The sequence below is a fragment of the Stegodyphus dumicola genome, chromosome 8 (genome assembly GCF_044657685.1).
Source record: "Stegodyphus dumicola isolate Sdum_Otavi_A_Nest chromosome 8, ASM4465768v1".
Lineage (NCBI taxonomy): Eukaryota > Metazoa > Arthropoda > Arachnida > Araneae > Eresidae > Stegodyphus > Stegodyphus dumicola.
Window position 1 is genome coordinate 105,580,558 of NC_140775.1, and position 24,477 is coordinate 105,605,034.

The 24,477-nt window shown below is 33.5% G+C and overlaps 1 protein-coding gene across 2 annotated transcripts in view; it reads right to left on the reverse strand.

Moving 5' to 3' along the window:
* Window positions 1-23,882, reverse strand: part of LOC118194829 (WD repeat-containing protein 5 homolog) — a 112,744-nt gene extending 88,862 nt beyond the window's left edge. For both annotated transcript variants that reach the window (XM_085822223.1, XM_085822222.1), the window contains exons 1-2: window positions 23,724-23,882; window positions 7,756-7,852 (exon numbers count right to left, since the gene is read on the reverse strand). In XM_085822223.1, coding sequence (XP_085678349.1) covers window positions 7,756-7,852; window positions 23,724-23,777 — 151 coding nt within the window. In that variant the 5' untranslated portion in view covers window positions 23,778-23,882. The remainder of the gene's footprint in view (window positions 1-7,755; window positions 7,853-23,723) is intronic.
* Between the last annotated feature and the right edge of the window lie 595 nt (window positions 23,883-24,477).

Sequence of the window (24,477 nt, forward strand, 5' to 3'; positions counted from 1 at the left end):
TTTGGGTGGAAGAAAAAGAATACCGAATGCACAGGAATTTTCTACTATTTCGCAATTCTTTGACCAGTGAGAACGACGTGCACCTGTCCTGTACTCTCCCGTGCACCAAAGGTTACGTTAATGCAGAGAAAGGGGGAAAAGCTATTTCTGAGAGTATGATTCAGCATCTGATGTTCCATATAAGGAAGAAAAGTTGTTTATTTAGTTTTGCTTTGGTATGGGGGAAAAATGCGCGTTCATTAAAAAATGCACTAAAAGTAAAAAAATAAGCACTTAAAAAAAAATAAATAAATAAAAAATAAAGGCTTTAAAGAAAAAGTAAGCACCTATAAGGGCCTTTATATTTTATTTTCAAATATAAGGACTTATAAGCACTTGTAAGGACCGCTACAAATCCTGATAATGCAGAAACATAATAATACAGTACACTGCAGATTATCTGATACCTGTCAGAAAACTATACATACATAAATAAGTAATATAATTAGACAAAGAATGTAAAATTTACTCCAGAGTGGCACTGCACATTCTGAACAATGACATTTGTAGTATCTGATGACTGTTTGGCGATCAACAAGCATGCTTGGCACGTGTAGCCTCTTCAAAGAGGGTTACTGTATTTTAGAAGAGTTGCATCTTAGCCTCAGAAGAAGGTACTAGTTTTTTACTATGCTGTAGGAGCCATGTACAGCTCTGAGTTTAATATCATGCTTTACATGTTATTTTAATAAATATTTGTTTTGTCTTGTTAAACGGTGCCTTATTCAACCACGAAAGCATCACAACATTTTCACAACTAACTTTTTTTATTAAAAAAATCAAATTTATGACTTTAAAAAAATCTTAATTAAGACAATTTTTTTAATTACTCATAGTATTTGAAATTTATTTAGTCTCCACAAAAAATTCTTTTACATGTAGCATTTAACACTTAATTTGAAATTTAACTAAGTTGGACTATTTTTTGGCAATTTCGTCTATTTCACAGCTTGTGAACATTTATATTTTAAAAGGCTGTCCTATGCTATACAGTTAAAATACTACAAATGTTTAAATTCTGAGTCAGATTTTAATGATTTCTACCTTTATCAAATAATGCAACACAAACATCTGAAGCTTTCAAATGACATCATATCTATGTACATCCTTTTCATAAAGAAACCCCCTACAAAAAGTCTATGCTACATATAAGATAAGAAAGCAAATGCCCAATTCTTTATAGCAATTACGGCAAATTATCCCTAGCATATTTCATTCTTCAAGGGAAGCACATGTGATGATCTCAGACATTAGCTATCTCTGTTGACAAGCAGGTTCCCCTTTGCATTAACCTTTGAAACCACTTGTTAAGAAATTTCTTCCTCAGTTGTGCAGTGGCCTTTTTTGTGGTTTTACTGTGGTAATATGTTTTCAAAACTCAAAAGAAGCAACAGATGGCAGCACCAAACAAAACATTTTCTCTGTATTGTATACATGTATAAACATTGAACAAACGAGGATAAAAAAATCTCAAATTTTCCTCGCTAACTCCATAAAAAAATGCATGCAGTTACCTATGTATAACTTCAGAATTTTTATTTACATACTCTTTTATTTGTAAAAATATTAATATCGAGAAAAAAATTTTTTTTTTTTTTTTTTTTGTAATTCAACATGTGGTTTTCTACAAAAACTACCGCCTTCTTAGAGCTAAAACTTTCATATGTATTTTCTGATAGCTAGGGTCTAATAAAAAACTTCAGACTGTCAATCATAAAGAAATCTAACTATAACACAAAAGAATGTGTCCCTTCTCTCGCTAAAAAAAAAAAACTATCAAGTAGTCCGATTGTAGGAAAAGGGGGCAAAGCCTCATGTGCCTAAAGATTTACACATGACAAAATTTCCTCAAATACCAGCAAAGAGCACAAAACAGAGACACAAGACAGGAGCCACACAGAACAAAAACTATATGCAGTGTTTGTAAAGTACCATTATGTAATTATCAGAAGGCCTCACATGCTTTCAAAAGTTTCATAATGTCTGAATACGCGAGTAACAACATTATATTTTAGATAATTTCTGCATACTATTTTTATTGAAAATACAAAGATAGAATTTTATAAATTTTACATTTTTAGCATTTACTTAGTATAGTTATACATTTAGAATAACATAATATGAAATTTCCTCCAGATATAAGATCAGAATAAATAGTACTATTTGTATTATATTATAAAATTATTTAGTTTTCATAAATTATATTTTTATTAATATTTGGCAACAAATCATGACTAATTATACTTACATGTATTATTTTGCTGCAACAAATGTCTAAAAAATTTGCAGATTTCATGCTCCCCATGGGCAGTGGGTTTACTACTGTTTAGTAGTAAACCCACTGCCCAACCACTTCCCTTCCAAGGTGTGCATCATTTTTTCTTTTGATATATTTAATATTTATGAAGCTCAAAGGTAACAGTTATCAATTAATTTCATTAAATGCTGAAAAACTTTCAATGTGCACCTCAAAGGGTTAAATGTTTCATAAGACTAGCTTTTTACCCAAATAACCATTTACACTTTTTTAATTTCTTGTTCAACTTGAGCATATGATGTGATCATAATTTAAATTTTTGATATCAAGTTCATTTGCTTCAGAATAATTTAATTTCACTACAGTAAACCTTTGTTAAAATGAATACCAAAGGCCAAAATATCACGAGTTCTTGTTAAAAAAAAAAAAAAAAAAAATTCTTCTTTACTAGAACTCGGATTTTATTTTTGGAAGTTTTTTTTTAATCCATTAATAACCACAAAAGTATATTATGTATGTCACCAGTATATTATGCATACAGTACTAGAGTATATTATTACATATGTCATCATAGGGAACTCTAGTGAACTACATTAATTACTGTACTGTAACTTGAAAAAAAATGTACTCAACTATAATTTTCTGGTGAAAATTCATTGTATATTGCACCATTGCAGACTAGAATGGAGAAAAGACCTAGCAACTTAATGATCAATTGACTCACTGCTTCTCAGAAAGTAGCAGTCAATTCAGATGTAGCAAAATATTCTAAATTGTCTATGGTGTGTAATATTTCCTGGTAAGTAGTATTTGCTCATCAATTCAATATACCATTGTTCCAAAGTCTGGGAAAAATCATGAAATAAATTACTTTAAAAGATAACAGCATCACATAGGTATCTCTCAGGTTTTTTTCTTAAAGAAAAGGGTGCACCTTATACGCTGGAATGTATGGTACATTATTTGGTACAACACATTACTCCATAAAATCTGAAGCAACTGATGGAAAAATCATAATACTGCTTCTGAAATTAGAATAACAAAAGTGACGTTTGCCTTATCTACAAAGAAAATTCTTAATTAAACAATTCATCTTCACTTAGAATCCAAGCTAAATACTTTCATTTCTGTTCATGAAGAGATGATTCTTTAGATTCAAAGTGTTTTTTTTTTTTTTAATATATATGTAAAATAAAAAATGTGAAACAAAAAATTTTAAATGAACATGTCTCTGCTTCAAAGATTTGCTTTGCACCATTTTGCATCACTCTGCTATGTGTTATGTCACTTTTTCCCTGTAATTTCTACGCAGTAAGACAGCTTTAGATCAATCGTTAATCAGGATTAACTCTTTGCAGTACAGTGTGTCTGGTCTGGACATACCTAAAAATTTCCTTCTGTACGCACGGAAAAATTGAATGAAAAAGGATTTATAGGTTACTCTGAATCTTCTTTATTTATAGTAAATGGCAGCTCAACACAAACCAGTCCATATATTTTAGCCACGTTTAGTTTTTTAAGACCTTCATTTTTCAAAGAAATCTTCCAGGATTTTTTTAGGATATAAAAGGAATTGTTTGAAAAGAAATTTCTATGTTATTTTCTTGGTTGTATGCTAATCCCTTATTCTATATTAGTTTTAAATTTTTACCTTAAAAACTTGCCTAAAATCAAACGGCGAACATCAAGTGTGCCCAGAGTGGGTTCACTGAGAGACTAGTACCAGATCAGTATCTTTCTTTCTCTGCAGCTCTCCAGTCAGCTCATTGATAACAGAAAGGTGAGTCCACATCTGTGTTCCCCCCTTTTTTTTTCTTTTTTTTGGGGGGGTAAGGGGAGATTTAATTATCAACTAAGAAAACGTTGGAGTGATTTTCTGAAGGTCAGGGGTAATTTTATCAGCTAGCTATTTGGTTTTTCAGAGCAGTTCTCTTTTTTTTTTTCGTTGAAAGAAGTTTTGTTAGAGACACGTTTGATAGTTTTGAGTTGCAGATGTTTATCTAATTTTATCTTATAGTTTAAAATTTCTAATTGTAGATATAATATTTGTTTATTTTTTCAGATTTTTAATTATTTTCCAAATGGATCGGAGAGGGCTGACCATTTCTGAATCACTGAAAGTGCTACACGAATTGCTCTCAGATAGTAAATCTGATGCAGATCCCAGTACATGTGCAAAACATGCAATATTGGGTTGTGCTTTTTTAAAAGTGGTGACACTTTCTTTGAAAAGTACCCCCATGAAAAAAATAAGATGCAAGTTTAAATATGAATGTAAATATCAAGTATTTACTTTTTTCATATTCATATGCATGTAATCATCATATAAGCAAGAAGAGCTTTTTTAGGGGGATGTAGAGTAGCATGCCTCCCCGTGGCACACCATGGTTAATGCTAAATCTGCTACGGTATTCAGAATCTAGTGTTTTTTAATTGTAGGCAAAATCTCTTACTCTTTTACATGCTTCTCAGCAATGCTTGTTTCAACACGCTTTTCAAAGCCCTCATTCAGTGTACCCGTTTCGGGCACACCCACAAAATTGAAACAATAAGTGCCATCTTCACAAAATTTTATCTGTGTACTCCTCTAGGCCTGATTAGACTGCCTACTATTTTTGGGTTGAAATTCCAACTTTAAAAGGAAGCGTGCCGGAAAGGGTTAAAACAGTTCCGTATATGCTGTCAACAGATTTTATTTCATCAAGTACACTCCAAGTTGCCATTCTGTCTCATTCTCTGCAGGGTGAACTGCAGCTCTCACAAATTGCTGGTAATAAGACCTTTCAATAAAAGGAACAATGCCCTGATCCAAAGCCTGAAGGTGACTTGTTGCATTCTGAGAGAAAAATAAAGCTTTATATTGGATAAATTCACACCATGAAATTTATAAGCTGTATACCTGTCCAGTGTCATAAAAATATGCCTATTCTGAGCCACTATTTGACTATCAAAACGAAGAATTCACTTACGAAATGATGAGTTGTGTATCAAAGTTTTCTTATGATGTGAATATATGCAAGGTAAAATACTGTTTATTTTCTTAAAACAATGTAATTTCTCAGAATTAACGATCACTCAAGGATCGTGTTTTATCATTGCTGTCTGCACTACACACATGGGCAACAATTAAATGTTGTTTACTGTTGTCTCCAATTTTAGTCAACAAAATGATCATTTTTAACAGATACACATCTGTGGTTTTATTTTTCATAAATAGTCACTGTTAATTCTCTCCCCCCACCATTGTGAATGATGTTTATTACACACAGTCCAAAATTCTTACATCTTTTAATATTATAAAATGAGAATGTTTCTTCAACCAGTGCAAAAACATACTTCCTATTCCAGATTTGTTTACATCCTCTTCAAGACTGAGAGATAGTTACTGTCTGTCTACGGTAAGAACAGTTCCCGCCACGGTGTCTGGTGGGTGGCGATCGCTATAACAACAGGGCTAGTATATTTCAAATAGGGACGAATCAAGGGTTGCTTTATTGTTATTTTGTTTTTGGCAAATGTTGGCTTAAGGAAAAAGAGTTTATCATTCGTCTTCTCGGTTTCATTCCAGCTACACGCATCTCTTCTTAAGCCTTATATTATTACTATTAGCTATTTTTATTCTCATTGTTATATCTTTTGTACTGGTATTTGTTCAAATTTGCTTCTATTTAGCTTGATTTTCGTAGTGCTTAGTTAATCGCCAATTTTTTTAAATGCCCTTCCAGTTTAAGAAAGGTCAACCTTTAAAGTCTCAGGCACACCAAATCGTGTATAATGTCGCAGTATTTTGCAGTTCTGAAGCTTCGGCGAACTCTTTAGTAGTTCCTCTTCCATAAGTTTTGAAGAGAACATCATAAGCTACTGGAGTATCGGAGTATACAATTCAAAAAATTAAGCACGAAGTATCAACAATGCGTGAAAATAAACTTCTGAATACACCTGGAAAGAAACGTGAAAGCCCTGCTAATCATAAGTGCGAAACTGACGATTTTGACAAATGTGTTATACAGCAGACAATACAAGACTTTTACATCAAAGAAAAGAAAGTGCCATCTGTGCGAAAATTACTGCCTGTCTTGAGGCAAAAAATAGACTTCCCGTGGCAAAAAGACTCTTTGTGCAAAGTTTTGCGTTCAATGAATTTTCGCTGGAAGAAATGCGTTAACAAAAAAATTCTTATCGAAAGACCTCACATTGTATTCTGGAGGAACAATTATTTTTGTAAAATGAGGAAACTCAGGGCAAGTGAACGCCACATTGTTTACGTGGATGAAACATGGACTGACAGCAATTTAACTTTTAAGAAATGTTGGCAGCATGATACGGTTTTGGGCGCACAGCCAGTTTTCCTTAGCAAGCCCTCCACGAAGGCATCCCTCCTCTTAGGCATTTAACCCTGGAGGCTTTCCGTAATCATATTAACCAACCCAAACCACTGGTAATTAAGGAAAAAGCAGTTTTGATTTTAATTCACCTTCGCTTCCTTCCACCATTAAATTGACCAGCTTTTGGCTTAGTTTGAAGGTATGGGAAAAGAAGAAATGTTTGCAAAAGGTATTTATTGAGAGCATGGGTATGTAGATAAACGCTTTTACTTTCAAGATGATTCCATATACATTTAATGATGAAATTTTTAGTCATTATTAAAGCCCAAGCAATAAATTAACAGAAAATTTTGAAATAAAAACATAGCAGAACGTCATTTAAAGACTGAAGAAATTGCTTTGAATGTTCGCAGTAGATTAGCTAGAGGGGAGAACTCTAAAAATTTAATTTATTTTACATTTATGAAGTGCGTCTATACTATATTGCAGAGAATGGGGCAATCAAGTAGATTTCTAACATGTCATCTATGATTTTGCAAGCAAACAAACAAACAAAAAAGAAGCAAAATAATAGCATGATTTTTTTAAGTGTAAAAATTAAAATTTTTCTTCAAAAATAAGCATGGATTTTATAATTTATTTCCCTACAAGTTATTTTGATATATTTTTACTCATTGTACATCTAGAAGGATGGAAAATTCAGCAACTTATACCTCACACGGCAAAAGCAAAGACCGTTTCTTAACTGCAAAAACCTTACCTACGCCATCGAATTTTCATTTTCGGAAATTGCATGTCAGGACCGACACAAAGGGTCAACGAGCATTTTACTTGAAACTAAAACAAAATGTGAATATCGCCAAATCATCTTTAAATGCACCAAGGTGGCAAACTCAGAAGTAAGTCTTCAAGACACCCCTACGAAAAATGGGTTAGGGCTCATTTCTACGGCAACAGACAGCTGCAGATAAACTGGTGAGAGCTGTTCTTACCATAGACAGACAATACTTACAACTTATCTCTCATTCTTGAAGCTGTTGCCTTGCTTACCCAAAATCCTTAAAAAAAAATGTGTAAACTGTCTCTGTATTACTCAATTTCTGATGTGAATAACTTAAATATCAATATACTTACAGCATGAGGCTAACCATTCTCCATGTGGACTAAATTTCACAGATGATATGGCACTTTTATGACCTTTCAGTGTAAATTTCAAAGTGTATTCAGGAAGCTGAAACCAGATATATCAAAATTTATGCATGCATATAAGCATTATCACAATACTCTATCTTAGAATTACTACAAATAAATTTATTTCCAACAAAGTACATATAAAGGTTAATGAAACTTTTGGAAAAACACAGCTGGGAATTTACAACTCAAACTATTTTTATAAGAACAAGCTAATGAGTTTTGGCACACTTTTCGATTAATTTTACAAATTGCTGCAAATTTCTATAAAACTGCTAAAACAATTATCAAAAGAGAATATCAGAAATTCAAATCCACCCACTTAAAGGATTAAATGTATTTATAATAGAATAAAATTAAAATTAACAAATTTCTACACGTTCAAGAGAATTTGTAATATTTAAAAACCTATGTCTATGGTATCTTTCATATAATACTTTCATTCGGAATGGGAAACCGATTACTTCTTTACCCAGGTAAAAATTACTTCTTTACCCAGGTAAAGGACAAATGTGTATGCTTATTGTGCTATGCAAGTGTATCAAATAGTAAGAAAGTAGTGAATACAAAAAGCACTTCTCAGATTTCAAACAAATTTCAAGTGTTTGTCAAATTGCCTTTTATAGAGATAAATGCTAAAAAGTTCTCTATTTGTGTTATGCAGCATTTTGATTTTCAAGAAGATAGTGCTGCAGTAGATTTGAAACTGATTGATTTTCAATGTGATATATCTGAAAAATTGCTTTCTTCAAGCTCTGAAAATATTTGGCCTCTTGTTCCTAAAAAATACCCAATTTTTTCAATGTTTGTCTCAAAATGAAGGCAATAAAGTCAAAAGTCGTTAATTCGGACACCCATAATCTGGAATGATCTATAATCCGGACCTCAAAGCTACAAACTTTCTGCGCATGCGTTGCGTTCACGCATGCGCACAGGCTTTTACGAGTGCACGTAAGAATTTTACGGATGCGAATATGTTTGTGCGCATGCGCGTGTAATGTGTAACGGAGGTATGCTAAAATTATCTAATTCAGTTAATGTTGCAGATTGCGTTATTCCTTAATCTTCAAATTGGATCCGGCTTATTATTTTTTGCAGACTGTTAGAGCAATTTCATAAAAGTAAGCTTGAATTTTCGATTATGTCAAATAGAATTTCCGATATATATTTACTAATATGTAATTTGTATCTACAAAGCGAAAGTATGTTTTGAAATCCGAAATCTGTTTATCAATTTCACGCTGCGGATTGGAAGTTGATCTGTCAGCACTATCCTTATCTTCAGGGCAGATGTTTTTATTTTATTTGGCTTATTATAATTCCTTACTAAGTGTAGTATTTCATCTCGATGTATTCCGTCTTTGATATGATTTAAATCAAGTTCCTCGTCATTATAATTCGCTTCCGATAGTGAAGAAAGTGACCCAGAGGTTATTGAAGACGAAAACATTTCGATTGACAAATTAGTCGGTATTCTCAACACAGCAATTATAGGACTTGAACAGCGGAACTTTGTAACTAAACAAGAAATTATGTCTGTTTAATAGAATTAAAGAGAAAGTACTATCACATGAAACAAAGCAACTTACATTGAAAGAAATGTTTAATAAAGTAAACAAATAAATATTAAGCTTTTTCTTTTTGCAAATTTTGATACCCTTTAGATCATAATTGTTCTTTATTTCATAAATTACGGTTTCATATTTTTAATTTTGTAATTTCTGCCTGCCATCTTACCAGATTTAAACTGATGATCTATAATCCGGAAAAATCGATAATCCGGAATCACCGAAGTCCTGACGAGTCCGGATTAACGACTTTTGACTGTATTCAGCTGTACATATCTATGCGAGATTTTTTTTTCCAGTATGAAATTTAAAAATGAGTACAGAAACAGACTCGCTGATGAACACTAGGAGAACTGTATTCAAGTGGTAGCCACTACCTACTCTCTCAACACTAAAAACTTTCAGATGAAAAAAAAAGTTCCATCCTTTGCATTAAAGTTAATAAGTCTGATAAAAAAAAAACTGTCATTATATCTGTTATTTATTAGTAACTACACTTCAATTTCTTATGTACAATCCAATTTCAATTTCTTTTTGCTATATACAGTTTAATTAAAATTGATTTCATATTTACTAGAAATGCAAGTTTATAGGCAATAAACAAATGTAAGTTAAAAAAAAAAAAAAAAAAGTGGTAGTTCTTTTGGTTGGTAGCTCACAGTAGGATTTAAAAATGGTACAGTAGCTCAGATGCTTCATAAGTTTGGCGACCACTGCTTTAAACCACGCTGTATTTTTTTTTTCTTTTTCTTTTTTTTTTTTTTCTTTTTGGGTCGTTTATTTTCTCTCTGAAATGTTGAACACTTAAAATCTGTCATTAACTGGAAAATAAGAAGTAATTTTTACGTCACACTGTTCATTATTTAAATGTTATCCACATTTAACTTCCCATTAACTGGAAAAAAAAAAAAGCTGTGTTCCCTTCCCCAAGAATTCAGAATTTCATATACTGAGCGAAATTGGAAACTTGACCACTTACATGAAGTAACTGGAGATACAACATGAAAAGCTGCAGCAAAAAAAATTATTTTCATGCCGATAATTTGTTTCATGATTCCATGATTTTTTCTTACCCTTTTGTGCTTCACATGCTGTAGGTCTGAAGAGCTAACTTTTATTAGATGGTACTGTAGCAATAATTTATGCCACAAGACTCCGAACTTGCCGGAAGGTTCATTAACGGAAAGTTGAAAAACTTCGGTAAAACATAAAATTATATTTCCAAAGTACCCTTCCAAAGTAGCAAGGGCTGACTATATCCAGATGCATATGTTTAAACTGTTGACCGAGTACAGTGAAGGACTGCAGCATTGTGAGCATGCCGTACGACTTTGGACCTCTGGCAGTTGAAGCAAGCATGAGTCCAAGCAACACAATCCCTTGACAGAGAAAACCGTACAAAATGAGACAGACCAAGTCTTTCTCTTTAAAAAAGATAATATACCTGGATGAGAAAGTCCATGAAGAGAATCAAACACTGCCTTTCACAATTGGTTAGGAACGAAACAATGGATCTTGTAACCACTAACACTGCAGAATATGTTAAAACCAGGAGAAAGCTACATCTTTTGTAATTTTAATGAGCTACTTTCTGTACAGCAATTGACTCAGTTCAGAATCATTCTGTTGAGACTCAGCAATTCTTGCAAAACTTGTTATATCCAGCTTACTGACAGTAGTAATTCGTGACAATGTACTGCCACAATATTTTCTGATCCAAGAATGTGTTGTATATTAGTACTGAATTGGGCAACATAATCAGCCTGGGGGATACAGAATCCAAATTTTTCCTAAATAAAAACATTAGAGGGCGATGATCTGTACATACTGTAAAATGCTGTCCCTCAAGCTTATGTTGAAAATACTTTACAGCATGTAGTGAGTAATTCTTTATCAGATGTTCTATACTTAGTTTCAGCTGGAGTCAGTTTTCGAGGAAAAAAAAGCTAGTGCTTGAAGATGTTTATCCCATAGCAAATGCAAAACAGCTCCAATAGCCACATCTGAGGCATCAACCATTAATGACAACTGCTGACCAAGAGCATGGTAAAAGTGTTTCACTGCATTTGCTATATCAGTTTTATATTTTTCAAAGGCTTTATTTGTTTCCTGTTCGGAGAATAGGACGTTTATCATTTTCCTTAGAATCTTTCAAAAGAGAATGAAGCAGTGCTTGGGTAGCTGCCACCTTATGCAAAAATTGTCAATAAAAATTCAATAAATCTATTTAGTTTGGACAGTGCTACAAGTTTAGGGAAGCTAAAAATTATTGCAGTTTTTTCAGGAAGGGGCCCAATATCAGAAGGGGTAATTAAACAACCAAACAACCAAGAAATGATACCAACGATTTTCCAAGGACACATTTAGCAGAATTTAGTTTTAACCCATATTTCTTCAGTCTATTAAAAATTGAAAGATGATTCATGCTCGTTTACATTCGCTGAAATAGTAGATCATCATAGTAGGGAATACAAAAATCTAAACCATAAAGTACTTGATAAATCTTTAGAATGTTTGACTTGCATTTCATAAACCAAACAGCTTTTTAAGAAACTCAAACAATTCAAATGGAGTAGTCACAGCTCTTTTAGGCATGTTCTCTGGATTAACAGGAATCCGATAGTACATCCTAGCCACATCAAGTGTAGAAATTATATTGTTTTCAGAAAATCTCCGTGTAGAATCTTGAATATGCCGTACAGAATACCAGTCAGGAATAGTAACAGCATTCAGGTCATGATAACAACAAGGGCATTAATTACCATTAGCTTCATGGACCATGTGAAGAGGGCTGGCCCAAGGGCTTTTGGACAGCCGAATGATTCTTTGTAATATAAGGAAGTTAAGCTCTTGTCTTGTTGCTTGGAGGTTTAGAGAACACAGGAGGACCTTTAGTTTCAATACAATAGAAAATTGTTTAATTCTGATTATTATTGTTTACATAAGGATGAGTTCAGAATACTCAGCTAGTAATCTATCAAATTTAGAATCAACAAGAAGTACAGATACGGCCAAATCAAAAGAATTGCCAAACAATTTACTACACGATAACAAATTAGTTTTAGAATTGATAAGGCAATAATTAGCAACATTAACAAGTATTCCATATTACTTAAGGAAATCTACACCTATAATTAACTGATTTACATCTGCAGTGACAAATAATCAAGCAAAAATATGATGCAACTTTAAATTCAAAGTAAGGCGTTTAGTGCCAAATGTAGGAATTTTAGTTACATTGGTGTCAAATAAAAACAAATTCTGAAAAGGCTTGGAACACATGGTTTACTTTTTCAGTAATACCAACACATCCGAAACAATATCAAATATTTTATTTTTGAAAAGGGGTTAGCCAAGAGTATACAATTCATATGATGGTTACTAGTTTGAGGAAAGGAACACGGAGACCAACATTTCCTTGCCAGTTCCCCAAAGTTTAGATGATAAAAGCAAAGCTAATTTGTTTGCTCTTTATAATGGTTAATATATATGTCTGACCCACTACACAGTTACAAATGTTGAAAATTACACATAGCACTGAGAGAATTACATTCCAAGGTAGAGGTTAACTCACTAACTTATTTAGTCAGCTCTGCTACCTGGAGTTTCAAATCAGCAGTACAGTCAAATGTCGTTAATTCGGACACCCATAATCCGGAAAAATCTATAATCCGGACCTCAAAGCTAAAAACTTTCTGCGCATGCGCCACATTGACACATGTGCATAGGCGTTTACATGTGCGCGTAAGACCTTTACGACTGCGCATATACGTGTGCGCAAGTGCAGAATACGTTTTTGCGTACGCATTTAATGTATAACGGACGGTATAAGCTAAAATTATCTATTTCAGTTAATGTTGATGACTGTGTTATTCCTTAATCTTCGAATTGGATGCTGCTTATTATTTTTTGCAGACTGTAAGAGCAATTTTATAAAAGTAAACTTGAACTTTCAATTATGTCAAATGGAATTTCCGATGCTGGAGCTCCCAAAGGATCTGCAAAACGAAAGTATGTTTCGATGTCCATCAAACAAAAAGTGGAATTGTTGCAAAAAATGGATAAGGACATGAAGGAAGTGACAGAGAGGTTAGTGAAAACGAAAAAATTTCGATTGACAAGTTAGTTGGTATTCTCGGCACAGCAATTACGGGACTTGAACAGCGAAACTTTGTAACTGAACATAAAAGTATGTCTGTTTATAGAATTAAAGAGAAAGTATTATCACATAAAATGAAGCAACTTAAACAACTTACATTGAAAGAAATGTTTAATAAAGTAAACAAATAAATATTAAGCTTTTTTTTTTTTTTTTTTTTTTTTTTTGTAAATTTTGATACCCTTTACATCATAATTGTTCTTTAATTCATAAATTACGGTTTCATATTTTTAATTTTATGAATTTCTGCATGCCATCTTATGAGATTTAAACTGATGATCTATAATCCGGAAAAATCGATAATCCGGAATCACCGAAGCCCCGACGAGTCTGGATTAACGACTTTTGACTGTAGTAGATCCAATCAGCTTAGGAGTCATAATGGCCATATTCACATAAGAATGAAGTAGAAACTCAGTAATCTTATCAGCATCCATAGTTAATTTACTCAAATCATCTTCACCAAGAGCAGCTAAAATAAACTTCAGCAGGGGGTTCACCTGCAGTATCATCTGCCAAAGCGCGGATATGAGTCAATGACTGAGAAAGACATTGGCCGTCAAGATCTAAACCTTGCCAACAGAGCAAAAATTTTCAATGCTTCGCTCTTGGGACAAATTCTGAAATCAATCTTTGTTTTAGGGCATCATATTTTCCAGTAGTAGGAGGTTTTAAAATGATATCGCCAACAGAACTAAGTATATCAGAGTCTACAGCAGTAATGACATGGTTAAATTTTGTTAAATCAGAAGTAATGTGAAAAAGAGAAAATTGCAATTCAAATCTGACAAACCATAAGGCAGGATTTGTTTTCCAAAAAGGCAGTAATTTTATCGAAAACATGTTTTATGTACGTAATGCTGCACCTTCAACCGCAATGTCATAAACAGAATTTTCACTAAGCAGTATTACCAACTTCCTACAACTAAGTATTACAAATATTAATACTAGTACATAACATGAAAAACTATCACACATCTGTACCTATTAAAGATACATACTGAAATGAAAATGCATATCAACAAAAATATAAAATATTCACTACATAAAAAACTATCATACACATTAATACGGAAGAAAAATCAACTCCTATGAACCAGTTCTACCTGCATTTTGGAACACAAGATAACTTGGGAGGAAATTATCGTATATCAGCACTGACATAACAAGCAACAAGCACTTTCCCTCAAATATTTGCAGCTCCACAATAGCACTGTTTGCATAGGTACTGCTGCCATGAAATCTCAATATTCAACTTCCCCGAGCACTTCACTATGGCCACACATAACTGCAGCAATCTTCTTAGGTCACCAAATGTGATGATAGTTTATGCCACAAGACTTTGAACTTGTCAGCAAGTTCATTAAAGGAAAGTCAAAATCTTTGGTGAAACATAAATTTATCTTTATTTAAAATTAAAGGGTAAAGTAAAAAAATATATGACAAACCAAAGCAAAATGTCGGCCACGAACAAGCAGGAACAGTGAAGTACAGGTGCAAGAGAATCTCCCGGTGAAAAGTCTTTATACTCGTACTATAGTGAGTGCACATGGGTACAGTGCAATAAACATGGATACTGCATGAAAATGTCAAAAATGCAAATACTCTGCCATAGTACCACAGAGAGTTAAAAATGAATGAAAACACAGCAATTGATTAGAACATGAAAATTTATTAAATGTTTCTGATTAAACACTCAAAAAGTAAAACTGGTTCACCTGAACAATTCATCAAAATTGACGAAATTATTTGTCAAGCGAAAGAGGATGTAGGATGTTCTTTTTTTTTTTTTTTTTTTTTTGTCAGCTGATAAAGCATTTGCCAATTTTCATGCACTGAGCATATGAGGCATTTTGCCTGCTTTATTTGAAATTACCTCCTATTTCATTAATGATAATAGCTTTAACTTATAGGGTTAGAGTAGATTTGAGGGTGCCTCTTGGATTATCGCTAAGTTGTTTCATTTATGGTAACCTGAGTAGTTGAATGCTGTGGAAACTCTATTATGACGTAACTAACCAGTTAGATTAGCGTGATTGTGATGAATTTGAATGACGCGAAAAGATTTGGTAAGGCTTGTTTGTGTGTCGGATTTTGGATATGAAGTACGTTATTTTGTCATTTACACAGTAAAATGGCTGAATGTGGTAAGATTAATTTGAAGTTTCTGTACAATTTGCAACAGAAGGAAAAAAAGCATTAATTGACTGGCGTGTACATGACGGTTGACTTAGTAGCCATTATAAGTGTCCTGTTTGTAGGAAGGACCCATGCATATGGTTGAACATCGGAGGATACTGGCATTATGGAGGATATTTTCCACTCTTATTTTTGTAAATTTATGTGGTGACACCAGTATACAGATTCTAGTTCAGATAATTTTAGGAAGTTTTTGGATGCTGTTAAAGAATTTTGTTTGACTGAAGGCACAGAAATTTGTAAGGTAAGTGAATATTTCCTTTGAGTAGTGCTAAGATAAATTTCCTTTCTAGTCCAAACAGCCTTTGTCCCTGAAAGACTATTGTTTTTGTTTTGTGTTTATTCACTACAAATTGCGAATCACTTTTCAAACTGTTGCCACAAAGTATTATCGCCCTGTGTTATATTTAAAGAAATTAAATAATGAAAAATCTGCATAAATGTATGTACATTTCTCGCATTTTGATAAAACAATGGTACATAGAGCCATCGAATTTTGAATGACTTAATCCTTCTATGAATATGGACATGTGGAAGACCAAATTTGAAATTTATTTTATTATCGATTTCCTATTTTGTAAAACTTTAATGAATTTTTGATCAACAAACTCAAGGATTTCAAAGTGAGCAATGGCAACGTTGTACAGAAGACCATCAATGGAGCAGCCACACTATCATTACAACTTTCGGCAATAGATGCTCTATTGATGGATACAATCTACTATCTGCTACACCAAGTCAAAGAGGTGGCTTGGTGGTCAGTGAGCATTTATTGAGAATTTTTTACATAAGATTTTACATGAATAATGATACAGAGTTTTATATTAGAAAATGTTCACAAAGAAACATATAAAACATGTATACAATTATTACAGTAATACAATTTTGAGATGGGTAGAGATACAGTTGGAAAATTATACAGATAAATGTAGTTAAAAATGAAAGAATGTAAACATCAAAAGAAAATTTTTAAATATATAAAATTAAAAATAAACCAATGAAATCAGGAAGAAACTTAGAATTTTGACAAATATTGCCTAGAATTAGTTATAAATAGTCAGTAAAGTTTTTATACAGTCAAACAGAATTAGAAAAAGTTAATGATGAGACGGTTTTTTCAATATAACTTTGTACAAAAGCTTTCCAAATCAACACATTTAATACCGTAAGATCCCCAATACGTAAGGACATGAGTAATGTAAGCAACACTTACTAAAAGAGAAATCAGAGGGATAAAAAACGCTTTATTGAAAAAGTAGCTTGGAGCGCAATGCGACTGAAAGACGAAACATCCCTGTGATGGGTGTCCAGCAAGAAACATCCTGGCTTTAATAGGGGATATGATCTCCCCTGACTACTAGACAGGTTTCACAGCATCTGCCCATGCTGAGAATGAGGGTGTCAATGAGTTGTTGAGGCATTGCTGCCCATTCGTCTTGCAGCGCCAATCGAAGCTCCAGAATCGTTACTGGTGGTAAGGTACGAACTGCCAAGCGTCTGCCTAGAAAATCCCATACATGCCCGATGGAATTGAGATCCGGAGATCGTGCCGGCCAATCCATACGTTCAATATCCTCACTCTCTAAGAGCTGTTCGGCAGCTACTGTGCGATGACATGGTGCATTGTCGTCCATGAAAAGGAACTGCGGACCCATAGCGCCTCTAAAAAGACGCACATATGGAAGAAGAATCTCGTTACAATAACGGGTCCCGTTGACTGAACCTGCGTCGAAGATGTGAAGATCTGTACGACTACCAAGCATGATGCCTCCCCAAATGAGAACACCGCCACCTCCATACCTGTCCCTTTCAATGATGTTCGAAGGATGATTGCGGCTTCCCCGCTCTCTCCAGATGAGTATACGATGAGAATCGCTACTCAGACTGAATCTGCTCTCATCTGTAAAGAGTACTCGTCCTCATTCATTGTCTCTCCAATTCCAGTGTTCCCAGCACCACAGAGAACGCCTTCTCCGATGGGCAGGTGTTAGAGGTACACACCCTACAGGGTGTCGTGCAAACAGACCACCACCGTGCAAAAACGCGATGTTGGTCGTCCAATCGCCTGTGTTGTGTGTCTAGCGATTTCTCCCGCTGTCTGCTGCCTGTTTCTTCTGGCCTATAAGGCAATATACCGGTCATCTGCGGGCGTGGTTCCTCGTGGACGACCACTACTAAACCCCCGGATAGCCGTTCCTGTAGTTTGAAATTGTCTCCAAAGTCGTGAAACGATGCTGTGAGCAATTCCGAACTCTGCAGCCACACTTGTCACACTGCGGCCTTCCTCCAACTTCCCAATGATTCGACCTCGGGTAAAAGCATCCAGATGTCGTGTAACAGAATGATTATTCGCCATTTCTCGCTGAGGCAGCAACTCGGTGTGATTTTAACTGCTATAGGGCGTGCAATCTCTTTGCCAGAAATACTGATCTTACACCGACAACATACTTTATACTACTCAGACACTCCCCCACTACGTATACTTGCATATCTGCGCATGTGCTACCGTACATCACCTTACTTAATCTCCTGATTGGTCTTTCTGTCCGCTCTGCCTCTTTGTTCAGCTGATATGCTAATTTTTCGACTTCGTCCTTAACTTTTGCACACCAGTGTATTTCAGTTGATGTTGCAGATTGCGTTGTTCCTTAATATTCTAATTGGATGCTGCTTATTATTTTTTGCAAACTGTTAGAGAAATTTTATAAAAGTAAGCTTGAACTTTTGATTATGTCAAAAAAAAATTTCCGATTCTGGAGCTTTCGAAGGATCTACAAAGCGAAAGCAAATTTCGATGTCCATCAAACAAAAAGTGGAATTGCTGAGAAAAATGGATAAAGGATGAAGAAAGTGACAGAGAGGCGATTTGTTTCTCTTACCATTCTGAAATCTGTTTATCAATTTCGCGCTGCTCTGTGGTCGGGGGGGGATGTCACAGCACGCAATGAATTGGAAGTTGATCTGTCAGCACTATCCTTATCTTCAGGGCAGATGTTTTTAATTTATTCGGCTTATAATTACTTACTGAATGCAGTATCTCGTTGTACTCCGTCTTTGATATGATTTAAATCAAATTCCTCGTCATTATAAATATCACGAATACACATTAAAAAGTTTTCTGGTTGCAATTTTCTAATTTCGACAATGCGTAATGTCTGCTTTACGCATGCGCAAGTTGAAAGAAATGTTTAATAAAGTAAACAAATAAATATTAAGTTTTTTTTTTTTTTTTTTTTTTTTTTGTAAATTTTGGTACCCTTTAGATCATAATTGCTCTTTATTTCATAAATTATGGTTTCATATTTTTAATTTTATAATTTCTGCTTGCCATCTTACCAGATTTAAATTGATGATCTATGATCCGGAAAAAATGATAATCTGGAATTGCCGAAGTCCCGAAAAGTCCGGATTAAAGACTTTTGACTGTATTTAATAAATAAATGTAACACACAAAATGTTAAAAAACGCTCCTTTGGACGTAATTTAAAATCTGAAACATTTCAGATTTCCTTTTTTTTTAAATATTATTTTATTGTTTGATTTAAAATGTAGTTTATCGAGATTTTTTGTTGGCTGCTCCTTTGACTTTTTAAGTGAATACAGATCGATGTGTACATGGACAAAGTTAAGGGAGTATGCAATGCCTAGTTTGCACAATTCTCCAATTTTTTTCAAGTGAAAATAGGTCAATGTGTACATGGATACCGAGTAGTGCAATTCTTTGACTTGTTATTTTAGATTTGTCTAGTAGCAGTTTTTGCGCCAAAAATCGACACTACAAAAAAGCCAAAATAACAAGTCAAAGAATTGCACAAACTCTGTGTCCATGTACCACCAAAAACCATCAACAAACACAAGTAAACATATTTTTACCATTTGTAAATACCAATTTGGTTGATCTTTACAATATGGTAACTGGTAGTTTGGCGACATTTTGAAGGCAATAAAGGTTACTACCTGGGACTTTGGTAATAATGTGAGCAGTACTCAGTTCCGATTATGCATTATTTTGTGTGAGGGAAATGAGAGATCATGGGATATGTCATGTGATATTAATGAACGAATTACGGTTCTTTAATCGGAAAAGGGGGGAAATCGGGAAGAAATCTGGAAATTTTGTATTTGGTTTATTCTGTGTTGTGTGAAACAGTGTTCGTGAATTTTTGGATCCCATGGTCGTAACTAAAGAAAAGTTTATCGGACACGTAATCAAGATTCTGAAGAAGATTAGGTAAGTTAGTATTTTTAATTATTTGTGGATATTATTTTTATGCATTGTTCTAAATGTAAGGTGGAAGTAAAGGAATTTGGTATTATTGGGAAAAGTGTTATTAGCAATGATTTAGTTTAAAGTAATTAGGATTGTAAGGTAATTTTTATTACTTTAATGTATGTGCTCATTTATATTTTAAGTAGTGTTTCTGAATTTAATTATATTTTAATTAAATGATAGTTATTTTGTGAATTTTATGTTTGTAGGAATTTGGTATACATTTAAGTTGAAGTAAACGTGCATGAAAATAATTTAAATATTTGATACTAAGTATTTGTAATGCTTGCGGTATGAATTCGTTGGTGACGTGTATAATGTAATAGATGATTTAGAGGTAAAAGTTTTTGGATATTTTATTTATTTTATATGTGGAAATGTTCATATTTGGAAAGGGTAAATACTTTTTCGCGATCAGGTAATTTCATATATGTTCTTTTTACCGGGTTTAAAGATTGAGAAAATTGTCATGTATTTTCATGAAATTTTTCTAATTTATGAGAAAAAAGCAGTGTACATGGATATAGTGAAAAGTGTGCGCAATGCCATTTTTGTGCAATTCTGGGATGTTTTTTTAAGTAAAAATAAGTCGAAGTGTACATGGTTTAGTGATATTTTAATTAAATGATAGTTATTTTGTGAATTTTATGTTTGTAGGAATTTGGTATACGTTTAAGTTGAAGTAAACGTGCATGGAAATAATTTAAATATTTGACACTAAATATTTGTAATGCTTGCGGTATGAATTCGTTGGTGACGTGTATAATATAATAGATGATTTAGAGGTAAAAGTTTTTGGATATTTTATTTATTTTATATGTGGAAATGTTCATATTTGGAAAGCGTATAAACTTTTTCGCGATCATGTAATTTCATATATGTTCTTTTACCGAGTTTAAAGATTCAGAAAATTGTCATGTATTTTTGTGAAATTTTTGTAATTTATGAGAAAAAAGCAGTGTACATGGATATAGTGAAGAGTGTGCGCAATGGCATTTTTGTGTAATTCTGGGATGTTTTTTTAAGTAAAAATAAGTCGGCGTGTACATGGTTTATGTGTATGTGTTATTTTGAAAAACGCGTAAGGAGCATGGTATTGTTCACTTTTTCCCAATTTTGCAGTGAATATTTGTCATGATTAAGCAGTTTTGTTAGATAAAATTTCTAGCATAAGTGTAATTCGGCTAGTAGATTGTTGGAAGAAGTGTTCAGTAGATAAAAAGAAAAGAAACATGTCTTTACTTCGTGAAGACAAAATGGCAGCGGGGAAAAAAAAAATAGAGGGTTGCTGTAGGAGAGTTGGTCGGCAAATTTTCGCCAAAAAAACGCCAAGTTACCATAATGTAAAGATCAACCACCAATTTAATTAATATGCATCCAAAATGCTATGCCAGAAATTACATAACTAAGATTTCTACGTGGTCTTCCCTTTCAGGACGGGCGTGTCATATACACATTCCCTAAGAACGTCTCTTACAGCTGGCGCGTCCCATCCATGCATCACTAGAGATTGCATTCAGAGGACGGGTGATGCATATACGCATTTCAAGCTGGAACGTTTTTCTGAAAGCCACTAGATGGCATCCTATGTCCATTACTTTTGAAATGAACACAGTTTTAGGTTCCTGACCTTGAGTTTCATATATTGTGCTTTACTTTGATATTTTACTCATCAGCTCTTGGGAGAGGTTGTGGGGAAAGCATAAACAGAGGTGGGTTCTTTAAATCGCTGCATGCCAATGTAAACATTCGCGTGCCTGATTTATATACAGTTCCTTTTTTTATTCTATTATTTTCCTCTACTATCTACTGTCTTTTAGGGTTATTATGTGGAGTACTGTTACGTTTTGCATTGCCTTCAGATATATTTCCGTTCCTTCTCTTTTTATTTCGGAAAGCCAGTCTATTATTATTTCTCCAGTCTACTATGGCAGGAAGACGCTATGTATCAGAGAAAGAATACCTTCGTATGGTCAATGAATCATTTACTAACGCAGATCAGAGTGATAATTCATTTTCTAAAGACTTAGAAAGTGATACTTCTCCGTGCTTTGAGATTTACCACAGTCTTCATTATAAATTTTGTTACTTCTTACTGTAAATGGTCTTTATTGTGTTGTTTTATTAATTTTAAACTTTATTGATGGACTTTTATCAATTAAAACTTCGGTGTAATTTGAATAGAGCTTCCGAAAATTATTTTACAAAATAAGCAATTTTTTTAAAGTATATTTTCATGTAAAATAAAGAAAAAAGTTATTAGGTGCTAATTTTAACATACATAAGAGCTCAAGTAATAATCTAAGATGATACCAAAAATTACGATGCTAGAATTGAAACTTTTTTTCCTGATTTTTTTTTTAATAAAATTAGGCTTAGCGATGCAAAACTTCTGTACTGTATGGTGACTGCCTTCCGTCCTGCACGAGCGTCTTATACAAAAGTGCGCCGTCGCCTTAAAGGATGACATTGAACTAGACAACATAGGAAAAATTATGTGACTGCACTGACAAAAAAGATACAAAGAAATTTGAAAGAATGAGAATATAAAGAGTTATCTTTTACATGTTCATTATTTCAAGTAAAAAGATATGCAGTTTAAAGGATAAAAAATATGAAACAATGCATTATCCTTTCTTTATTCTGGCTTTATAATTTTTTACGTATAAAAACACTTAAGACAATTTATATCAGCTTCAACACGTAGCTCACCAATGGGTCAGGTCATTATCACCTCACACTTTCTTTTCATGAAAAATTTCAGGAATTTCTTGCATTTTCATGGGTGGTCTAATGATTGGGGATTGTTCTCTCTGTGATAGAAAGATGGGACCAAACTTCCCACTGCATGTCCTAATAATTCAGAGTCACTTTACACTGGGAAGATGACAAAGTATGAGTGTATGCAATAGAGCTGCAAGAACTTCTTAGAAATGGTTTACTGATAGTAACTTATATGATAGTCGGATCCATCTGAAATTTGTAGTACGTATTTCTGAAGTGAACAAGCGTATTTTGAAGATTAACTTGCCAATATTGCAAAATATAACACTGCATTTTAACCCAGTAACGAAGGAAAAAAGTGCCAAAAAAAAAAAAAAAACACCCTTCACAGAACACATATTAACCTTTTTAACAATTAGGAAAGAAACAAGAAATTATCATCGAATATACACATTTTTATATCGGTTTAATTTTATTGTGAACGAGATGCTATGTCCATCAATAAAGCTGAACTAAAAGCTCCTTTCGGTTTATGCTGTTATTTTGAGAACTCACATTTGAATAAAAATTATGCCTGGTCTACGGATGGAACAAGAATTTCTCTTTCGACGATACACGCAGTCGTAAAGAGGGGAAAATAATTGATAAATTAAGGACAATATGAAGTGTATTCGAAACAGTAGTCGGTAACTTCCAAAAAATTTACTGCATTTCTTTGTACAATTGAATTTTAACATAAATAACGTGTTTCATACATATACTATTATTTTCATTCATACACTATATTACATATACTATTTACTATATTACTGATGTAGCTTTGTTTTTATTATGAAAAGTGCCAATATATTAAACTATGCTAGTCTAGCATAGTTTAATATATTGACCCTTTAATAATTGACCTTTTTATAATATTAACCCTTTTAGCATAAACGGGGGTTGCATATGCTGAAGGGTCAAATTATAAGAAAACTTCAATTGCAAATCTTACCTGATTTACTGATTTTCGAGCATTTTCTTCGATTCTTGACATCGTGAACACCATACACACACACTATGCCAATAAGCGATCCCACTCCTCGGCACTTTCCCGATGCACGAATACAGTTCAACAAATTAAATCAATTCATTACACTTCCTGCCTCTATACCGGTTTCTCAGAATGTGGAGATGAGGCTTGTAAATAAACGAGATAATACAATAAACGGTCAATGAATCTAACTCGTTTACCCACAAATATTTATTTATTTTTATTTTCTTTGCACGAATATTTAACTTCAGCGTGCTTTTCTAGTAACTTCTAGTTTATTTCATTCATCATATATCAAAGTTTTGGCTTATTAAATTCACATTCATAATTTTATGCAAAGTAATTTTAATCAATTTATTACTATTAGTTTTATGGTTTAAATACTTTTTTAAACATTTACAACCTTCAATGAAAAATGTTGCCCGCCGAGCGGCCGAGCTGTAAAAGCCGCTAAAGACTGGTAGTTCGGTCCGGGATTCAAGTCCCAGCGAACAGGCTGGCTGCATTGGGCGTTTTCGTGGTTTTTCCGTGGTAACGTGGATGCGAGCCAATTTCCCTTAAAAAGACCTCCACTGGGCATCCTTCTCTTTCCGTGTAGTGCCTAAGGGCGGAGCACGTAATAAGAAAAAAAAAAAAAAGTAAAGAAAAGAAAAAAGGAAGATGTTTTTAAGACCATGAAAGCGTCTCATCCAGTTCTTCCATAAAATTAATGATA